Source organism: Grus americana, chromosome 5 (genome assembly GCF_028858705.1).
Source record: "Grus americana isolate bGruAme1 chromosome 5, bGruAme1.mat, whole genome shotgun sequence".
NCBI classification, from domain to species: domain Eukaryota; kingdom Metazoa; phylum Chordata; class Aves; order Gruiformes; family Gruidae; genus Grus; species Grus americana.
In genome coordinates, this window is record NC_072856.1 from 32515102 (window position 1) to 32531871 (window position 16770).

General features: G+C 38.9%; 1 protein-coding gene across 1 annotated transcript in view; it reads left to right on the forward strand.

Moving 5' to 3' along the window:
• Positions 1-14949, forward strand: part of LOC129206978 (cytochrome c oxidase assembly protein COX16 homolog, mitochondrial) — a 52779-nt gene extending 37830 nt beyond the window's left edge. The window contains exon 4 of the mRNA XM_054827223.1: positions 9938-14949. Within this exon, the coding sequence (XP_054683198.1) occupies positions 9938-10054 (117 nt within the window). The 3' untranslated portion in view covers positions 10055-14949. The remainder of the gene's footprint in view (positions 1-9937) is intronic.
• Positions 14950-16770: the final 1821 nt, after the last annotated feature.

Below are 16770 nucleotides of genomic sequence, written 5' to 3' on the forward strand. Positions count from 1 at the left end.
GTGATTTTATTTCCGAGTGTGGCTGATGAGGCTGGTACTGAAATACTGGGTCTACTTCTGGTGTCCACATTTTGAACAGGGCTTTAAAAATGGGATAGGTTGCAGAACAGGCTGAATATATTAACTTAGGTCTCGAGAAAATGCCTGAAAAGAAACTTAAAGATTTAAATCTTTTTAAAGGTACCAAGAAGAATGTTAGTTATATATAAATACCTTCATAAGAAGAAAGTGCTAGCTATTGAAGATTTTTTTTATTACTGCAGAGATACTAAAATTAGAAGTAAGGTCTGTTATTAATAGATGGGAACATCATTTGAACACAACAGCAAGAAAAATGGGTTCTCTGACATTCAGAATATCAAAACAAAATTTTTCCTTCAACTAGTTGCAAGCCATTGGACTCAGCATGGGATAAGTGAGGGAGTATGCAGCTCTGCGAACAGTCAGTCTAGGGAACGCTGCTTTCTTGACTTAAAATATATGAATATTGAGCAGTTTTTGTACCTCCATAATTTGATAAATCACAAAAGGTCAACATTAGCTCTGGTCAAAAGTTGCATTGCTGTTTGTCCTGAGAATTACAGCAAAAGTGTTGTAATTGCAGTATTAAAATATTTATTCAAGGACAGTTCAAAAAGTAAAAGCAGGTGGCTTGGGAACATAACCTGTATATTTATTTACTGTCTTAAGAGTAAAAGAAGCATTTGAATAAGCTCTTCCAAAAAAGATTCAAGCCACTTAATGCTCATTTGACATAAGTGCCAGCAGAATTGATGAAACTTGTTTTTTGCAGGAAAGAACAGTGCAGTAACACAGTAAGTCATAATATTAAATAGATGCATTGAAGTGTGTGGACATGAGGACTACTGTAGAAGGAAGGTAATTCCTGAATGCCAGTAGTTGAAATCTGCAAGTATCTTGTTGCTGCCAGTATCAGTACCAGAGGATTACTGATTTTGTTGTTGTTTAAGAATTAACAGATTAGCACATTGAATTCATTTACTTCATTGTCTGTGAAGATACTAGTGGCTAAATACCTTGAGCTGTTCGAGAGATGACAAAGATGTTGGGAAAAAATCCCTCCTTAGTGCCAGTTGTGACACTAAATGAGTTGTGACACTAAATGATATTGTTCTTACCCCCTTTAATGACTCCGTCCCTTCCCTGCTCTCTTCCTTGTCAGTGTGTTGTCTAGCCTTGCCATTAGATTCTCACTGTCCTCCAGGTTGTGTCTGGGATGAGTGGAATTTCATGCATTTTGGTTTATTCACATGTAAAATAGTCTTGAGAGTTTTGTTTCACTGTGAGTCCTCATCACTTAATGTTTTGTAGAGAATGACTAAATGGTGTTAGTTTATCATTAATGGAAACTGCCATTAGAAAGGATTTTAGTTAAAATAGCTTGTGCTAGGCATTTTATTCTGAGTGGTTGTACAGTCTGCATAGTATAGTTTGCTTCTTTCCTTCTTGACATCTCAAATCTTGTGTGCCATAGTTTAAAATGGGATCAAAGAAACACAAGAAGGTGGGATTTGGGGATGGGTATGGCACAGGAAGAGTTCTGGTGGAAAAACCTTCTTGCAGAAAGAAAGATACTTAGCCTCCATAGGAAAGTTCACAAGGTATTGCTTTTTACTGGTCTTATTTCTGGAATTCATCTCTATTAAATAGTCCTGTAAATTCTTTCCCGGTGATGTTTATAACATATCTCTTTGCACAGGATTTGCCCTAACTGTGAGCTGTTTCTTTCATGTGTATCGTATTTGCACTTTTCTTATCCCGTAAGATGACACTGATTTCTCATAGATGGAAAATGAAGTGAGGCAGTTAACAGTGCAGACAGCAAACATGATCGGGATGCACAAAGGCCTGTTCTAAATAATCTCTTCTCCTCACACTTTCTCCTCTCTCCAAAATAGAATCTTTTGTACCTGCTTGCGCTCCCTGTAGGGGTTTTTTTGTAATCCCAAAGGAACTGACCAACTCTTACCATGTTAGGGCCAGCACTGTGTGTTGTCTCAGTCACCAAAAAAAAAAAAACCCAAAAAAAAGTTTGAGTAGGGAAAGTGGCATCTGCACAGCATGGCTGAATTCTTTCATTTATTGTCCTAAGGGATGCTGCTAGCTTCTACCAGGCAGTATTGGGAACATTTTCTTACGCAGCCGACTAGGTGGAAATGTTAAGCACTTCTGTCATGCTAATGGGCCCCCAGTGGGGAATTGCTACATCTTTGGTATGAAATATCTCTGAAGTAACTTTAGTATAGTTCATGGGAATATAGCTACACAGCTGAGGCTGTATACATTCCTCTCACTGACTGCCTCTGAAGAGGATACAGCCAAACAGATAGTTTTGAAGGAAGCTCTTGTCTCAGCAACCAGGCAAAGTGGCTTTTTGCAAGAATATCCTCCCGTTTGTTTTGCTTAGCTTTTTTCTTTTTTTTTTTGGCCAATTTCATAAACACTATCTGGAATATTCTGTGACTGCCAGCATGCTTCCAGATGATGCCCACGTGGACACTCAGGCTAAATTTGAAAGAGTTTAAAAGATTGTTATACAATTCTTGCACGTTCTTTGCTTCTCAAATTATTGTTACCCGTCTTTATTTAATGCTCAAACTATACTGTACAAACATACTCTGCAATAGGAAGTTACTAACAGAGAGTGGGTCACTGTCCTAAGAGGCTGTCTGATCAAATGGAAAAATGAGATGCAAGATGGTGGTGAAGACTGACCGTGGAGTTTGCACACTTTTTAACTAAATAATCAAACTTTAAAAAATTGAATGGAAAAGTTCCCTATTTCAACCCCTGACTTCATCATACATCTGATAAGACTTCATTTTGCCCAAGTGTAGCTGGGAGACATCACTGAAAAGTTGAGAGGCTGAGGGAAATGCTGTTGGCAATTCAATATGTAATACTCCATCTTGTTCATGACATCTTCCCAGCAAGTCATTGCACAGCCAGTGTTGCACTGTGCCATCTTACAGTTCTAACATGAAAATAAATAAATAGTCTTTAAGCACGATGCAGTTCAAAACCAAAATACCCTCCAACCATAGAAAGACCCCAGACCTTACCTTCTAAAACCTCCTCTTCATTCTTGCAAAAATTTAGATAGATGCCTTGATCCTTCTCAGGTAGAAGTCTTTCTGGTTTGATTTTGAAGGCCTGTTGGTTCTGATAGAATGAAAGGTAGATTTATTCACAAGTTATTTGTTTACTGTACATTCAACTGTATTGTTGTGAAGTAGCTTTACTGTCCTTGGCAATACAGCAGGGGACTAATGCCCATATTACTATCCTCAACAAATAGACAAGGGATGTTAGTCACAGAGAAGAAACAGGAGGATTTTTTTTTTTCCTACAAGAAATTTGCCCAACATCACAAATCAAACAGTAGCTATTGATGTCACTGAAAAAAATATTATGGCTGAAAGGGTTGAAATTGCTTTGTTAACATTTAACCAAAACCATAGTTTCTACACAGAGAAAAGCATTTTGGTTCAGCATATAAATTGACAAGCAAGTTCTGGGAGAGAGATGAGTGGAAAATCAGCAGGAAAGCGTAGATAAGAATCAAAGTCCTGAACTAATCGAGGCCAGGGTAGAGGCAGCAGTATGTGAGAGGCAGAAGATTTAACTCACTCATTCAGGAGGGTTGACTACTTAATAAGGTTGACTGCTGAGTTGAAGGAATGTGATTACTTTAAGGTAGTTATTTAATGGCCTGGATTTAAGTTTAATTTGACATTATTGTCCTCTAGTTGTTTCTTATGCCCACACAGTTCTGTTAGTAGTTTCATAGCGGCAACTGATCATTTCTTGTTGTGGTAATCTCATCACAGCTTTTTCCTCTCACATAAGAAACCTGCAAAAACTTATTTTTCAGATCTCTTCAGAAGGAAAAACACCATGTGTGACTGGTGGGTCTAATATATTTTGATCCTCATTCACTTCTTTTTCTTTTTTGATTAGAGTATCTTTTTATTATTATTAGAAGGACGTACTGTGCCAAATTCTATATAGACAAAGTGGAAAAAATTGTCCATACTTCCAAGTATTCATAGTCCTAGCAAGATGTTTGAAATGCACCTTCTATGCGGTGTCAGCAGGCTTTTGTGGGCTCCAGACAGGGACATGCTGTGGGAAATCCATATGTTCTTCCTACCAACTACAGAATGCCATTTTTTTGCTTCTACTGCACTCCTGCACTGTAAGAGATCACATATCCCCTTCAGCCAAGCTCACCTTTATATAGTTGAAAAGGAGCCTGTAAATATCCCAAAAGTCTGTCCCTGGCTGCTCCTCTTTCAGAGGGTTCTGCTGCAGTAACTAAGACATACCTTCACAAAGTTTAATATGATACAAAGGTGGCAAGATCAAGCACTCAGAGTCGGGAAATTCCTTGGTCCTATTAACTTGGCTAGATCTCCCAAGCTGTAAATTCAGCAATAAAACTTAATAAGCAACGTATCTCTTTCTGGGGCACATTAACCATAGCTTGATAAAACTTCCATATACAAGGGAAATTAAAACTATCCTAAATGTACTTCCTTCCTTAATTAAAAGTGGATTTGCTGAATTTGGATGTTTGATTTTGAAGGTCTACTATTGTACTCATGCTATTCTTTGTATGTTGGATGCTTCAGAATTCCATTTTTGCTCAAGAAAAGAAGATAAGCTGAAAGTAAATGACCCATGCATGAGTTCTCTTGACTTTACCCATAGAGCTTGTGAATACTTTGGAATGAGAAGTCCATCTTGGGTGATCTGCAGGTGTAATGCATAAATGGCACTGGGTTATCCTCTGACATTTAATGTGGTTTTTAAAACATTCTTCATTTTAAGAAAGGAAACTGCTTGTCAGTTAGGAGGAAATCGTGGAAAAGCCTAAATTCTAGAGGGAAGTCTATCTGCCTAATGTTATTTTTTGTTATTTAAAAAATTCAAGGCTGTGTAACTATGTAGTTTTAACCAAGTGCTATAGTTGTTTGGTTTACTGAATAATTTGTATCACTATAGCATCTTCACATAAAATTATGAGAGCACTCCGCGAACTTAATTAAACTCTCTGACACCTCTGAGATGGAGGCAAGTCTTGTTTTCATTCCTGAGGTTGGGAAAATGATGCACAGACAAATTGGTGATGCAGTTCCTTGATACACATCTTTCATAATGTAGCCACCTAAAGATAATTCTGTTCTCTGCCCAATGATTCCTTCAGCTGTGCCTGTTCAAGTGTTTGTATAGTCTTACGCTTAAATAGGATACATTCATAAACAGTATGTATTTCTTTTCCTAATCTATTTCATTTTTCTGATCGGGGCACAGCCCCACATAATGCTGAACTGGCATAATTAAAGGGAAAATAACTTATAGGGAAAGAGTCCCTTAAACCAGTTCACCATAAGTTAATTAATTGTGCCATAGACAAATGGTATTGGCTCCCACTGAAGTTAGCAACAAAACCTCTTGGTTTCGTCATTGCAATTTTTGCCAGTCTTCGGCAAAGCCCAAAAGAAAAGCAGATCTCTAGATGATTATGTGGGGGGAAAAAAAATAAAATTCTTCCCTCAATGAACAAACCCCCTTTATTCTGGCCATAGCATGCTGCTTGCTGACTTGCTTGTATACCAATAACATAAAACCTAAACATTCTCTAGCTGGAAAAAATACTTCTTTTTAATCTGAGGATTAAATCACTAATCACAATCTATTAAATGATAGATTATTGAATCACTAATTGCAAATATTAAATTATGTCACATCCTAAACAAAGTAACACTAAGTTTATATTAAGCAAATGAGATGTCAAAAAGGTGGCTCAGGGAAAGAGTTGTAAAAAAAACCAATAAGGCCATATCGGTTTTATGATAAAGTTAAGATTTTCAGTCACACGCAAGACAGCAGAGTCAGTGCTAGCCTTAATTCTGTACCTCTGCATCTATACGTCATCGTAGAGTTCCTCAATATACCTTTTATGGTCTTCAAGCTGTTTTGAGACCCTTGCAGAAACAGACTGGTTTAATGCATTTCTTTCACTGCATCTGTCAGCCATGAGGATTTCTTCCCTGGCTCGTCTTTTATCTGCAAATACGTTTGCTTACTATAATGATGGGAAATAATCGTCTCTTTGAATTAGAGTAATTTCTTTCCCTGGTGTTCATCACAATTTATTGCATCAAGCTGTAAAGTAAACAGGATTTTCTTATCCCTCCTTTCACGTGTGGCAAACAGAGACTAAAGTCAAACATTTTTGCAAGTGACCACCTTGAATTAACTCAGCCTGAGCACCGATAGCTCTAAATGAATTTTTGCAGATTTCTGTTTGGTTATTGTGACATGAAGACTATCCTGCAAGAGCAGAATTCAAACTCTTTCTTAAATTTTATTTTATTTTAAGGCTGACTGAGGGTTACGGCTTTTACTTAATATCAAGCCAGGCATTTGAACCATTAAGAAGTGAAGGTCTCGTTACATCCTTATTGGTACCTTTGCGCCAGGCAAGCTGTTTAACAAAAGTCTTAAAAGTCAAGTGTGTGGCAAACAGTTGTACTTTTTTTGTTCACTGTGCCTGTCTGCAGAGCTGCATTTTTTTTCTTGAATTTACAGCTTCTGTCAGTCCTGTACTTTTAAGAGGCAGTTTAACTGATTTAAGAAGTGAATCAGTAGATTTAATAGACTACACTGATCTTACTTTTAACAGCTAATTTTCAATATCCTTTGGGCCGTTTGAGACAAGCAGGAATAGTTGTGCTGGTCTGATCTGATTACATTTCATTGTAGTCTCCAATGATTGACTGTTTAGTACATATGAATTGGGAGAAAAAGCTTTTTGGGTTTTAAACTGCCAGTTCATATGGATTTCAATTTAGTAAAAGCTAAAATGTAAAATGTAGTGTCTTTGTCCTACATCTAATGTAGCCATTTATTCTGTGGTGATACTGTTGTAAGAATTTCCATGTCATTGACCAAGCAAAAAGGTTAAGTTTTGTTTACTTGTATGTGAGGTGGTGTCATGTTTTAACCCCGGCCGGTAACCACCCAGCCACTCGCTCACTCCCCCGCCAGTGGGATGGGGGAGAGAATCAAAAGGGTAAAAGTGAGAAAACTTGTGGGTTGAGATAAAGACAGTTTAATAGCCATGCACACAAGCAAAGCAAAACAAGAAATTCAGCTTTATATGCTGAGCATGACATCATATGCTAAGGAATATCCCTTTGGTCAGTTGGGGTCAGCTGTCCCGGCGGTGTCCCCTCCCAACTCCTTGTGCACCCCCAGCCTACTCAGTGGTGGGGTGGTGTGAGGAGCAGAAAAGGCCTTGACGCTGTGTAAGCACTGCTCAGCAGTAACTAAAACATCCCTGTGTTATCAACCCTGTTGTCAGCACAAATCCAAACCAGCTCCTATGAAGAAAATTAACTCTATCCCAGCCAAAATCAGCACAGGTAGGTACATATGAAAATACCTATATGGTAGGAAAGCATTGCAGAACAGATTTTTGGGTCCCGTTTCATCGGTGATACTCATTCTTAGCTTATCCACATACAACAGGACTCTTCTGTTCTTTCAAAACTTAATAACATCAGTTTAGAAAATTGGATTGTCTAATCATGCTGCCTTCTGATGGCTGAACAGATAGATACCTGTCCCATAAACTACTAATTTTTGCAGATACAGTCAGGTGCCAGTAGGGCAGGTGCTTGCTTCTTGAATTGCAGCAAGGTATCAAACACAATCTTTATACATGACACAAAATGTTAAAGATCTTTATAAAGAGAATAAAAAATAAAAATACAGACTCTCTATGTATTCATTAGAATCTTTAATTCTTTATATTTTGACAAAAAATAATCCAGTCAATAGATCTCATCCATTCTATAGTTTGAGGCAATGCCATTTGCTGTACATAACCCTTAATTGTTTTATTCTGTTAGTATACCACAGTGTGTTTTCCAGGTACCTTTATGCTTTCCATTGGAAACTGCCAAAATACTTTTTTGTACTGGTTTATTTATATTTTTTGAAATATTTCCTGTTTTGGACAAACCTCCTCTTTGCAAAGCCTTTGTGAAATTTCAGGGGCAGATTAATATGAACTTTTGGTAAAGATCTCCAGTATGCATGTCTCTTTTGATAGATTTCTTTATGTAGCCTGTCTTTAGATGCCACAAGTTTTATTGTATGTATATTTTAAATATTGATCCTTGTTCAGACTTCAGAACCTGAGCACCTTTGGGAATACTTTGGATCCTCATAGCTATGTGATAACTTTGGGTTTAATAAAATCAGCATGCTTCTCTTCTGTTAAAGCACAAGGTTATTTTCAGTGTAGTTTCCTTGAAGCCTCCATTAGAATCGGATGTTAAATTCTGAATTTGCAGAGTGGATAGTCACTGCTGTGTGGGATGATGGGTACCTTCCCTTCTTCTCCCTCCTTCCATGTCAGCTCAGATCGCTTCCAGTTGAAATGAAGTACCAGCTAATCATAAGATGTATAAAGTAGTGAAGACAATTCTTCAGAAAGACCTATGCCAACTCCACTGTATAAAAAATTCAGTTGCTCCTACCTTGTGAAAGTCTGCTGTGTTTGTGCATGTGTTCTCATATATCTTCTGTTGAACGTTGCCTAATTTCTTTTGATATCTGACTAACCTCATTGCAATTTCCTCAATTGTAGAAGTGGCAGAAAACTTTTACATAATATGAACTAATAGCAGCAGGTTTGTTCTGCTCTAGCTGTTGAATTATTCCGCGACTGTTATTCAAGTCCTTCAGTATTTGCCATTTATTTGGATGATTGATGGCAGGCAAATTAGACCACAGGCTCAGGGCAGGGTTAAGTATTTTCTAGTGTACTTTTACAGCATTTGCTGAGATGAGGCCCTGATCACAAACCAGAGGTTTAAATCCCACTGCAGTACGTAATCATTAATGGTATGCAGTGTTGCCCTCTATCAGCAGCACATAGAATGGCCCTGTTTCTGGCAGTGGTGCAGATCCACCCTCCTCAGTCTCCTGTTGGCAGACACCAGTCGTGTCTGATGTACCGTTCCAGACTGCAGGCTGGTATGTGAGACTCGAGGTCTGTGTCTGCTGGGAACGGGCTTCTATGTCTCTGCCAGTAGAACTGTGAAGATGCAGTAGATGTTTGTCATCTTCAACTGCAGCACTTGGAAGGTGAGGTCAGGATGGCGCCTGGTTTTCATTTTTGTGTGCCTCCAAGGCTAGGTAAATACTGCGGTCATTGGTATTTCTGAGTGGGGATAATAGGAATAGGCAAGGAGGTAATTAAAATCTACATAGTTTTTAAGTATCTGACAGTTCGGCCAGTTAGCATCTCTCACGTATGACTGACTTAGTGAGAGACCTATCTGTCATGGTTGGGTGCCATGAGAAACTAGACAGCAGAAAGCATTGCATACCTCTCTTTAGTTAAAACCACTTGGATTGAAGGGGATTGCACTGCCACTGTCTCTCTTTGTGCTAGATAATTCATCTTTTCCAGCATGCTTTGTGTCTGTGCTGACAGGATACTTGAGGTCACTAATTACTAATCTACTACTTCAGTACTTGGCAGACTTGCAGTTGAAGAACAGATCTGGAAAACAAGGTGAGAGAAGAAAGAAAAAGTGAATGCTAGGTATCTTCAGTTGTGTTCAGATGCTATAGTGCTTCCTGTCCTACATGTTATTTATCTGTTGATAAGCAGATGGAGTAGTGCCCACCCTAGTCATTTATGTAGCTATGTGGATAACTCTCAATTTTTTTTTTCCTTGTTGTTGAACTTTTCTTGCAGGGGAGATGAAAGTTTGTCAACTCAGTAGTGATACTGAGTTTCTTGTGCAAAAATAAAACAATTTAGAATAATAAGTACTTCAAATCATGGGGCTGTCAAGGTGACACTGTTATTTTTTATGTTTATCTGCAGAAGCTGGAAAAGTCTGACTTGGATAACTGGGAGAACATCAGAGGACCCCGTCTGTGGGAAGATTCCAGGACTGTTCAGAAGCAACGGCGGGAGGCTGCCGGTCTCAAGACAGAGTGATTGAGCAAGCCTACTTTGGTGCCTCTGCAAAACAAAACAAAAAAATCTCAGGCTGGACTGCTTATTTTTTAATCCCGTGTCAGGAACAGACATGGGAGGGGGGGATTGCACTGACCTGGGGTATGTAGAAGTAACTGTGAGATCAAACCAAAAGGCACTCTATTATATGAAGCTCTTTGCATCCATTTGCACAGAGTTCCATAGACTGTGTATATGAATTCTCAATTAAACAAGTATCTGATCGTTCTGCTGAGAATATTCCATTGTTTTTCAATCCCTATCATTTAAAACTGAGATGCTTCAGCAAGGAATAACATTTCAGGAGTCACTTGTCAGTACCAGAAGTTGTGGTCCTAATGAGAACAACAGTGCTGTCATCTAGACGTGTGTGACCAGATAAATGCTGCTTCAGGGAGCTCTTGCATGACTTCAGACTCTTAAGATTGGAAGGGACTCCACAGGTGTATGAGCTGTTCAGAACAGTGAGTCCGTTTTCAGCTAAATAATAATATTGTGTTTCGTTTCCAGGAACTTGACTGTATGGAGGCATGTACAGAGTGTCAGCTGGTAACTGGTCAAATAACATTTGTTTAGCTGTGGTTAGATTTTTGTGATTAGTTTGTTGATACCTTTGTGCAGGCAGGACCTTTGCATTGGAACCTCTCAGTTTAAGTTGGAAGAATTCTTCCTCACTGAGAGCTGTGTTGTTTCTCTGTGAGCAAGTATTGTAACAGAATCTTATTGAACCACTATATAGTGGCAAAGCTCATCTTACATGTCTTATTTCATGTGCATTTGTGCACATGCACATAATTATTTTTTTTTATCTTGTAATGAATTCTTCAGAAATGTTTGTCGTCTTATATTTCTGTGCTAAATGTTTGCTGTTAGAAGAAACCATGCTTACCTTCAGTACCCTTCTGCTGAGACAGTTAAATGAAGAAGCATCTAGTCAAATTTTCAGATGAAATGAAGCTTTTGAGAAGGTGTTACAACAGACTTGTAAAACCCCTCTTCAGGGGAATGGAGTAGCAGAGCACAGATTAACAGTAGATTCTAGTTTCAAAGCATTCAATGACATCTATATTTAAATCCTTTTGGAACTGTCTTTGGAAGAGGTGTGGTCTTACTCCACTCTGCAAACAGTGTCAAATGCAATTGAAATGTCCTTCTGGCCAATTTATTTAGGGTAGCTTCCTTGTTCTCATGTAAATCTTCCCTCAGTACTTAATTTTCTTCAGTCTCTCAGTGATGAGGTCCAGTCTTTCTCCCACAGAGAAGAATCAACATTGATTTTTAGAGAATGGTAGATCAATTCATAAAACATTACGTGAAATATCTTAGTCGTGGTTTTTGCATATTTTTTTCCAATAGAGTTGCGAAGACCATCAGAAAGTGTTGCATGGTATCTGGAACAAGGTTGGAGCTGTGTCTTTCCCTGTTCAGTATCATATATGTCTTTGATTCTAAATAAATGTACTGACAGATTAAATCAACCAGGAGAGGAGCAAGAGGAGCAAGACAGAATTGAAGTAATCATAAATGCTATTGGGAAACAAATGAAAAACTAGAATATGGCGGCATTAAGCTGTGCTAGACCTAGACAAGAAGGAAATTGGTTTAGTTGTTTTGTCACTTTTCCCTAAAAGATAAAACAATATTCTTAGGCAAATAAGATATAAAATAGGACAAATAAGGACCAATTAAAACTGCATACCTTGCTAAGCATTTTTTCAACTCAAATTCAAATTCTGGTGCAGTTCCACTGACAGCAGCAAGATTGATTGCTCAAAGGACATCAATGCGTTGACTACACTGACAGTATTCTCTGAGTTAGGGCTCCTCCAGCATCACTGCTACTGTTATGGTACTAGCTGGACTACTGGAAATGTTTCTTTACGTTCCCTGGTATAGACCCATCTTCTGTGGACTCTGCAAATTCACTATGTCTTTTCCAGAGGACACACACATCTTCCTTTTCCCAGCCTTGATTGAAGGAGAGGGAAAGTTGCCATTGCTTTGCATATGGAGAGGCATGAACAGCTCCCAGTCTTGCAACATTGGCTCACAACATGGACCAACACTACCCCTGAAATAAACACAGGGCTTTCTAGGAAAGACATATGTAGGAAAAGCTACCCCTTCCCCCAAGGGAAGAAGCAAAAGTATTTTTCTTTCATGAAGGCCTTAGGCTTATCAGTTTTCTTGATGAACAAAACACTCACTGAAATATCCTGTGTATTTTAGTAATTTGATATCCTGCAAAGACTATTTGGGGAATGCTCATCTTATTTCAGCCAGTCTGGAATGTAGTTGTAAAGAATTACTTCTATGAACGCTTTTTATGTCGTAACTTAGGACCCAGTTTTAGTTGGTTGCTTGCTGGTTGTGGGATCCCCCCACCCCTCCATTTTTCATAGGCACTAAATTTCCTGTAGTTTCTGAGAGCATATTTGTAGCTACCTTTGTAGTGGCATCTCTGGAAAGTGATGGATTTATCTTGGCATCTCTGAGAAACACTGACATGCAGTTGGAAAACTCTCCAACTTGCCCTTCCTTCAACTTCCCTTTTAAGAGACAGCCCATATCTATTGACAGTCCACTAAAAAAATTCCCACCTTTTTTTTTTTAATGCTGTTGACTCATTTATGAATTAAAAAAACAACCAACACTAACTTTTGGCAGTTACTGTTGGCTGTACTTTTCTTAAAATTGGGAGAGCTGTTTCAGCAATTTCTCTTTATCGCTGTGCACTTGGACAATGGCTTCATGTTTTATGCTGTGCTTTTCTTAGCCATTGAATTGGAAATAATACTTACGAAAGGCGTGTTGAGAGTCAATTAAAATCTCTTAAGTTGCCATGCATCCTTAAGTAGAAGGCACTCCAGAACTATGGAGAATTATAGTTCACAATACTAGCAAGAGAGGCAAACTTCAATTCGTTCAGGACTCATGCTTAGTTTGGCTGCTTATTTGAACTATCCTTTTGAAAGCCATGTTACAGTGCTTCTGGTTATCTCTAAGGCACCTGGGGACAACCTTGCTGAATTCCTGAATTGTTATTCTAAACATCTGTGGCTGGGGGGGGCAGAGGTAATTAAATGCAATTGTCAGTCTGAGACACTGATTGACATTTTTGCATCCTCTTTGGTAACTGGCATGTACCGGTCTGAGGGGAATGAAAACAAGGCTTTAGTGAGAGGTATGAAGTATTAAAGGGGTAAAAGAGAGGACTGAAGAAGCCAGGTCTTCTAGTCAGTGCTGCTGAAATTAGAAATAAAAGAAGGGAGTCTGGCTAGGTGTCTGTGTGTACATGAACTGAAAAATCAGTTTCAAAATCCCTGTTTTGACAGTAAAGGAGAAAGTGGTTATCTCTCAAAGACGCTATGGTGAGGTTGGTCTGTGGGATGTTCCATAACCAGAAAAGCAGTAGGGCATAGAATTGGTGGGAATCTGGGGCACCTGTCCCCAGGGACAGGGAGAGCTTAGTGTAGCACCAGTAAATATCCAGCTCAATGGTTCCTACCGGCAGCTATCTGCAGCCCAAAACGCTAATCAAATCTTTGTATGAGATCAACCCTGTGGATTCCACTAATTGAGTGTGTTTCTCCTGTAGCACTTTGAATTTGCACACTCATGGATGACCCAAAAGAAAATGCTCGATAGCTTAGTTCAGCTGTAACACGGATGGAGGAGAGGCTTAGCAAAAGCTGTAGCTACCACAATCCAAAAAAGGTTTCAAAACCTGCTCAATAGCATAGCAGTTGAATTTCAAAGCTCCTAAATACACCTGGATGAGCAGCTGTGTGTTAAAAACTTTTAGAATCAAGATGCAGAGAACAATCTTGCCAATAGTGATCCTCAAAGGTCTTGAAAATGGCTCCAGCTGCCCAAAAAAGGTAGGTTGTGGCACAATAAGAGATAAATGATGGGAGTTTGTAGTTTGTTTTGGGTCTGGGTGAGATGGAGTTACAGCATCAAGGCTGTCTCTCCAATGTTTCCCCACCACCACCAGTAGGCTGAGGCTGGGCAAGATCTTGACAGGCAAAAGAGCCAGGACAGCTGACCCAAACTGACCAAAGGGATATTCCATACCATATGACGTCTGCTCAGCAATAAAAGCTAAGAGAAAGGAGGAGGAAGGCAGGGGCATTCGTTATTTACAATGTTTGTCTTCCGGAGCAACTGCTACACCTACTGAAGCCCTGCTTCCTCGGAAGTGGCCAGACATCACCTGCTGATGGGAAGTAGAGAATAAATCTTTTGTTTTCCTTTGCTTCCGCACGCGGCCTTTGCTTTTGCTTTATTAAATTGCCTTTATCTTGACCCATGAGGTTTTTCCCATCTTATTTTGCTCCCCTCTGTGTCCTGCTGAGGAGGGGAGTGATAAAGCGGCTTGGTGGGCACCTGGTGTCCAGCCAAGGTCAACCCACCCCAGAGTTTTAGACCAGTATATAGAATGCAGAAACATCTGAAAAACAGCTCAAACGTAGCTCATCATCAGCTAGGGACCAGTCCCAAAAAGCAGAGGGAGAAATCCATTTCTTCACAGAGATAGAGCAACTGCGAATGATTTAAAGGTCGCTGTTCATTGGATGTTTTACATGGATGCTTCTTATTTAACTGTATGTGCCTATGTGTAGGTGAAACTTGAAGCAGTAGGTTTCACCTTCTGAAATAACTACAGAGACGCTTGTACTTCTTAATGGTCTTGCATTTGCTCTGAGTCGCTGTGTTTGAATTTCCAGCACAAGTCTAGGGCAAGTTTCATTTTTATATCTTGTATTTTCCAGAGGGTTTTCTTTCTGTAAGAAGTGGGAAAGCCTAATATTGTCCTTTGCTACTAACTACTTTATATCCACTGGAAAAAAATAAGACTAACAAAACAGAGAAAAGAAGGGAATGATCTGAAGTCTTAGGGAAAGCAGAATAACTATTTTTACGTGAAGATGGTCACAGAATTTTCCATAAACTTTCATAGTTAGAAGGGCTGCTTTTTGTCAGTGTTTTCAGTGGAAAACCTCTTTTCATCCTTCAGTGGAGTAAGGTTCACAAAAAAATTTCCACTCTATTTTAGACTAGCTAACTAGAAGGCTTTAATCAAAGGAAGGTAATTGCTCACTGTTAGGCCTTCTTTTCCTACAAGGACTTGCAGCCAGATTCAGCCAACACACAAATAGTCTCTAGACTTAGAAACAAAAACTCCATGCAGATGTTTTTCTTAAACTTGTCCTCACTCCAGGAGCCCAAAGCAGTCTTTCATACCACTGGAATCAGACTGACCATATTTTCTTGTCGAACATGTGCTTTAGCTGCATGTTTAACTGTCTTGCTTAACACAGACAGGCAATTAAAGTTTCACCCTCACCATCTCCGTGCTGCTTGGGGGGTGCGTTAAAATTAAATTCAACCAAAGCAGCAGCTGGTAGTGCTGCAGAAAGGATATGTAAAATTTATATGGTTATACATTGCAAATGTGAAAAGTAAAGTATGTGTCATAGACACAGGTCATTTGTGAAAGAAAAAAAAACCACCACCAAACACAAAAGCCAGAAATAAGGGAGTACTGTGTATTGCCAGTGCCTCTGTAGCAGAAATTTATGCGCTTGATGTACTTCAGTTGATGGAAAAATGACCATACTTATTTAGCATGTCTTTTTCAAGGTAGTTTATGAGATTCTTGGTGTTCGACACCAACACCAGTGTGCATGTTCAGTGCCAAATCCGTTATGGTATCAACCTCAAGAAGGTCCAGTGGCTCCCAGGAGTACGGCTTAATCCCAGGCAGGATCAGGGGTAAACCCATCTCTCTGCCCTACAAATCCATTCTCCTCTTTCTGTCCTGTCTTCCAGTGTTCCTCCTAAAAAGTAACAGCTCGGTCGCTGAGCTGCTTTTTCTAATGGAGCTGGCTGTAAAATGTCACCATCTTTTTTTTTTTTTTTTTTTTTTAAAAAGAGTTCATTGTCTACCAAGAATTGAAGAATAGTGGTTTCTAAATTAATTTGAAGATGTCCTGTAAAATGTAAGCTCAGAAACACAGACCCAGTATTATATCCCCTTAAGTATGGCACCCAGCATACCCTGGGTCTCTTTATCTTTAGATACACAATACTGTGCTCTCTATTTTATGTACAAAGGAAATTAAATGTACTTTTTTCTTTAAAAGATGAGATCTTCATCCATCACCAGCTGTCAGTTCCTAATAATGTTGCCCAGAGAAGTGTTATTGGTGATTTAGTGGCTTTAGTGGACTATCTTTTGTTGAACAGAGGACAGCAGAATAAAATTTCAGCTTAATATAGTTCTTTTCATACTCCTTCTGAATAAACAGAGAAAAAGAAGAGAGCAGGAGCAAAGAATCTTGGGTTCCAGTCTCAAGTTTCTTCTGTTTTGCAATAGATAGGGCATTTTAAGAAAGAAAAGGAAGGAAAATGAAAGTGAAAAAAAGGAAATAAGAGAAAAGAAGAAATGTGAAAAAAAACCTTAGGAACAAAAATAGTAATAGAAAACAAAGTGTTCTTTCTGACTGGTCCCTCAGGATAGAGTAGGAAGGAAAATTGTTTCTGTCTCAGAAAAAACTTTTGAGCTCAAAAAATACTAGTCTTAAGTCAGAATGAAAAGTCAAGTATATTTTGCAGGCTACTGGTTTTAGAAAGACTTCTATTTGGGTGAACTGCAATGTTTTATTTTGCTTTTCATGTTTTTTCATTCTTGA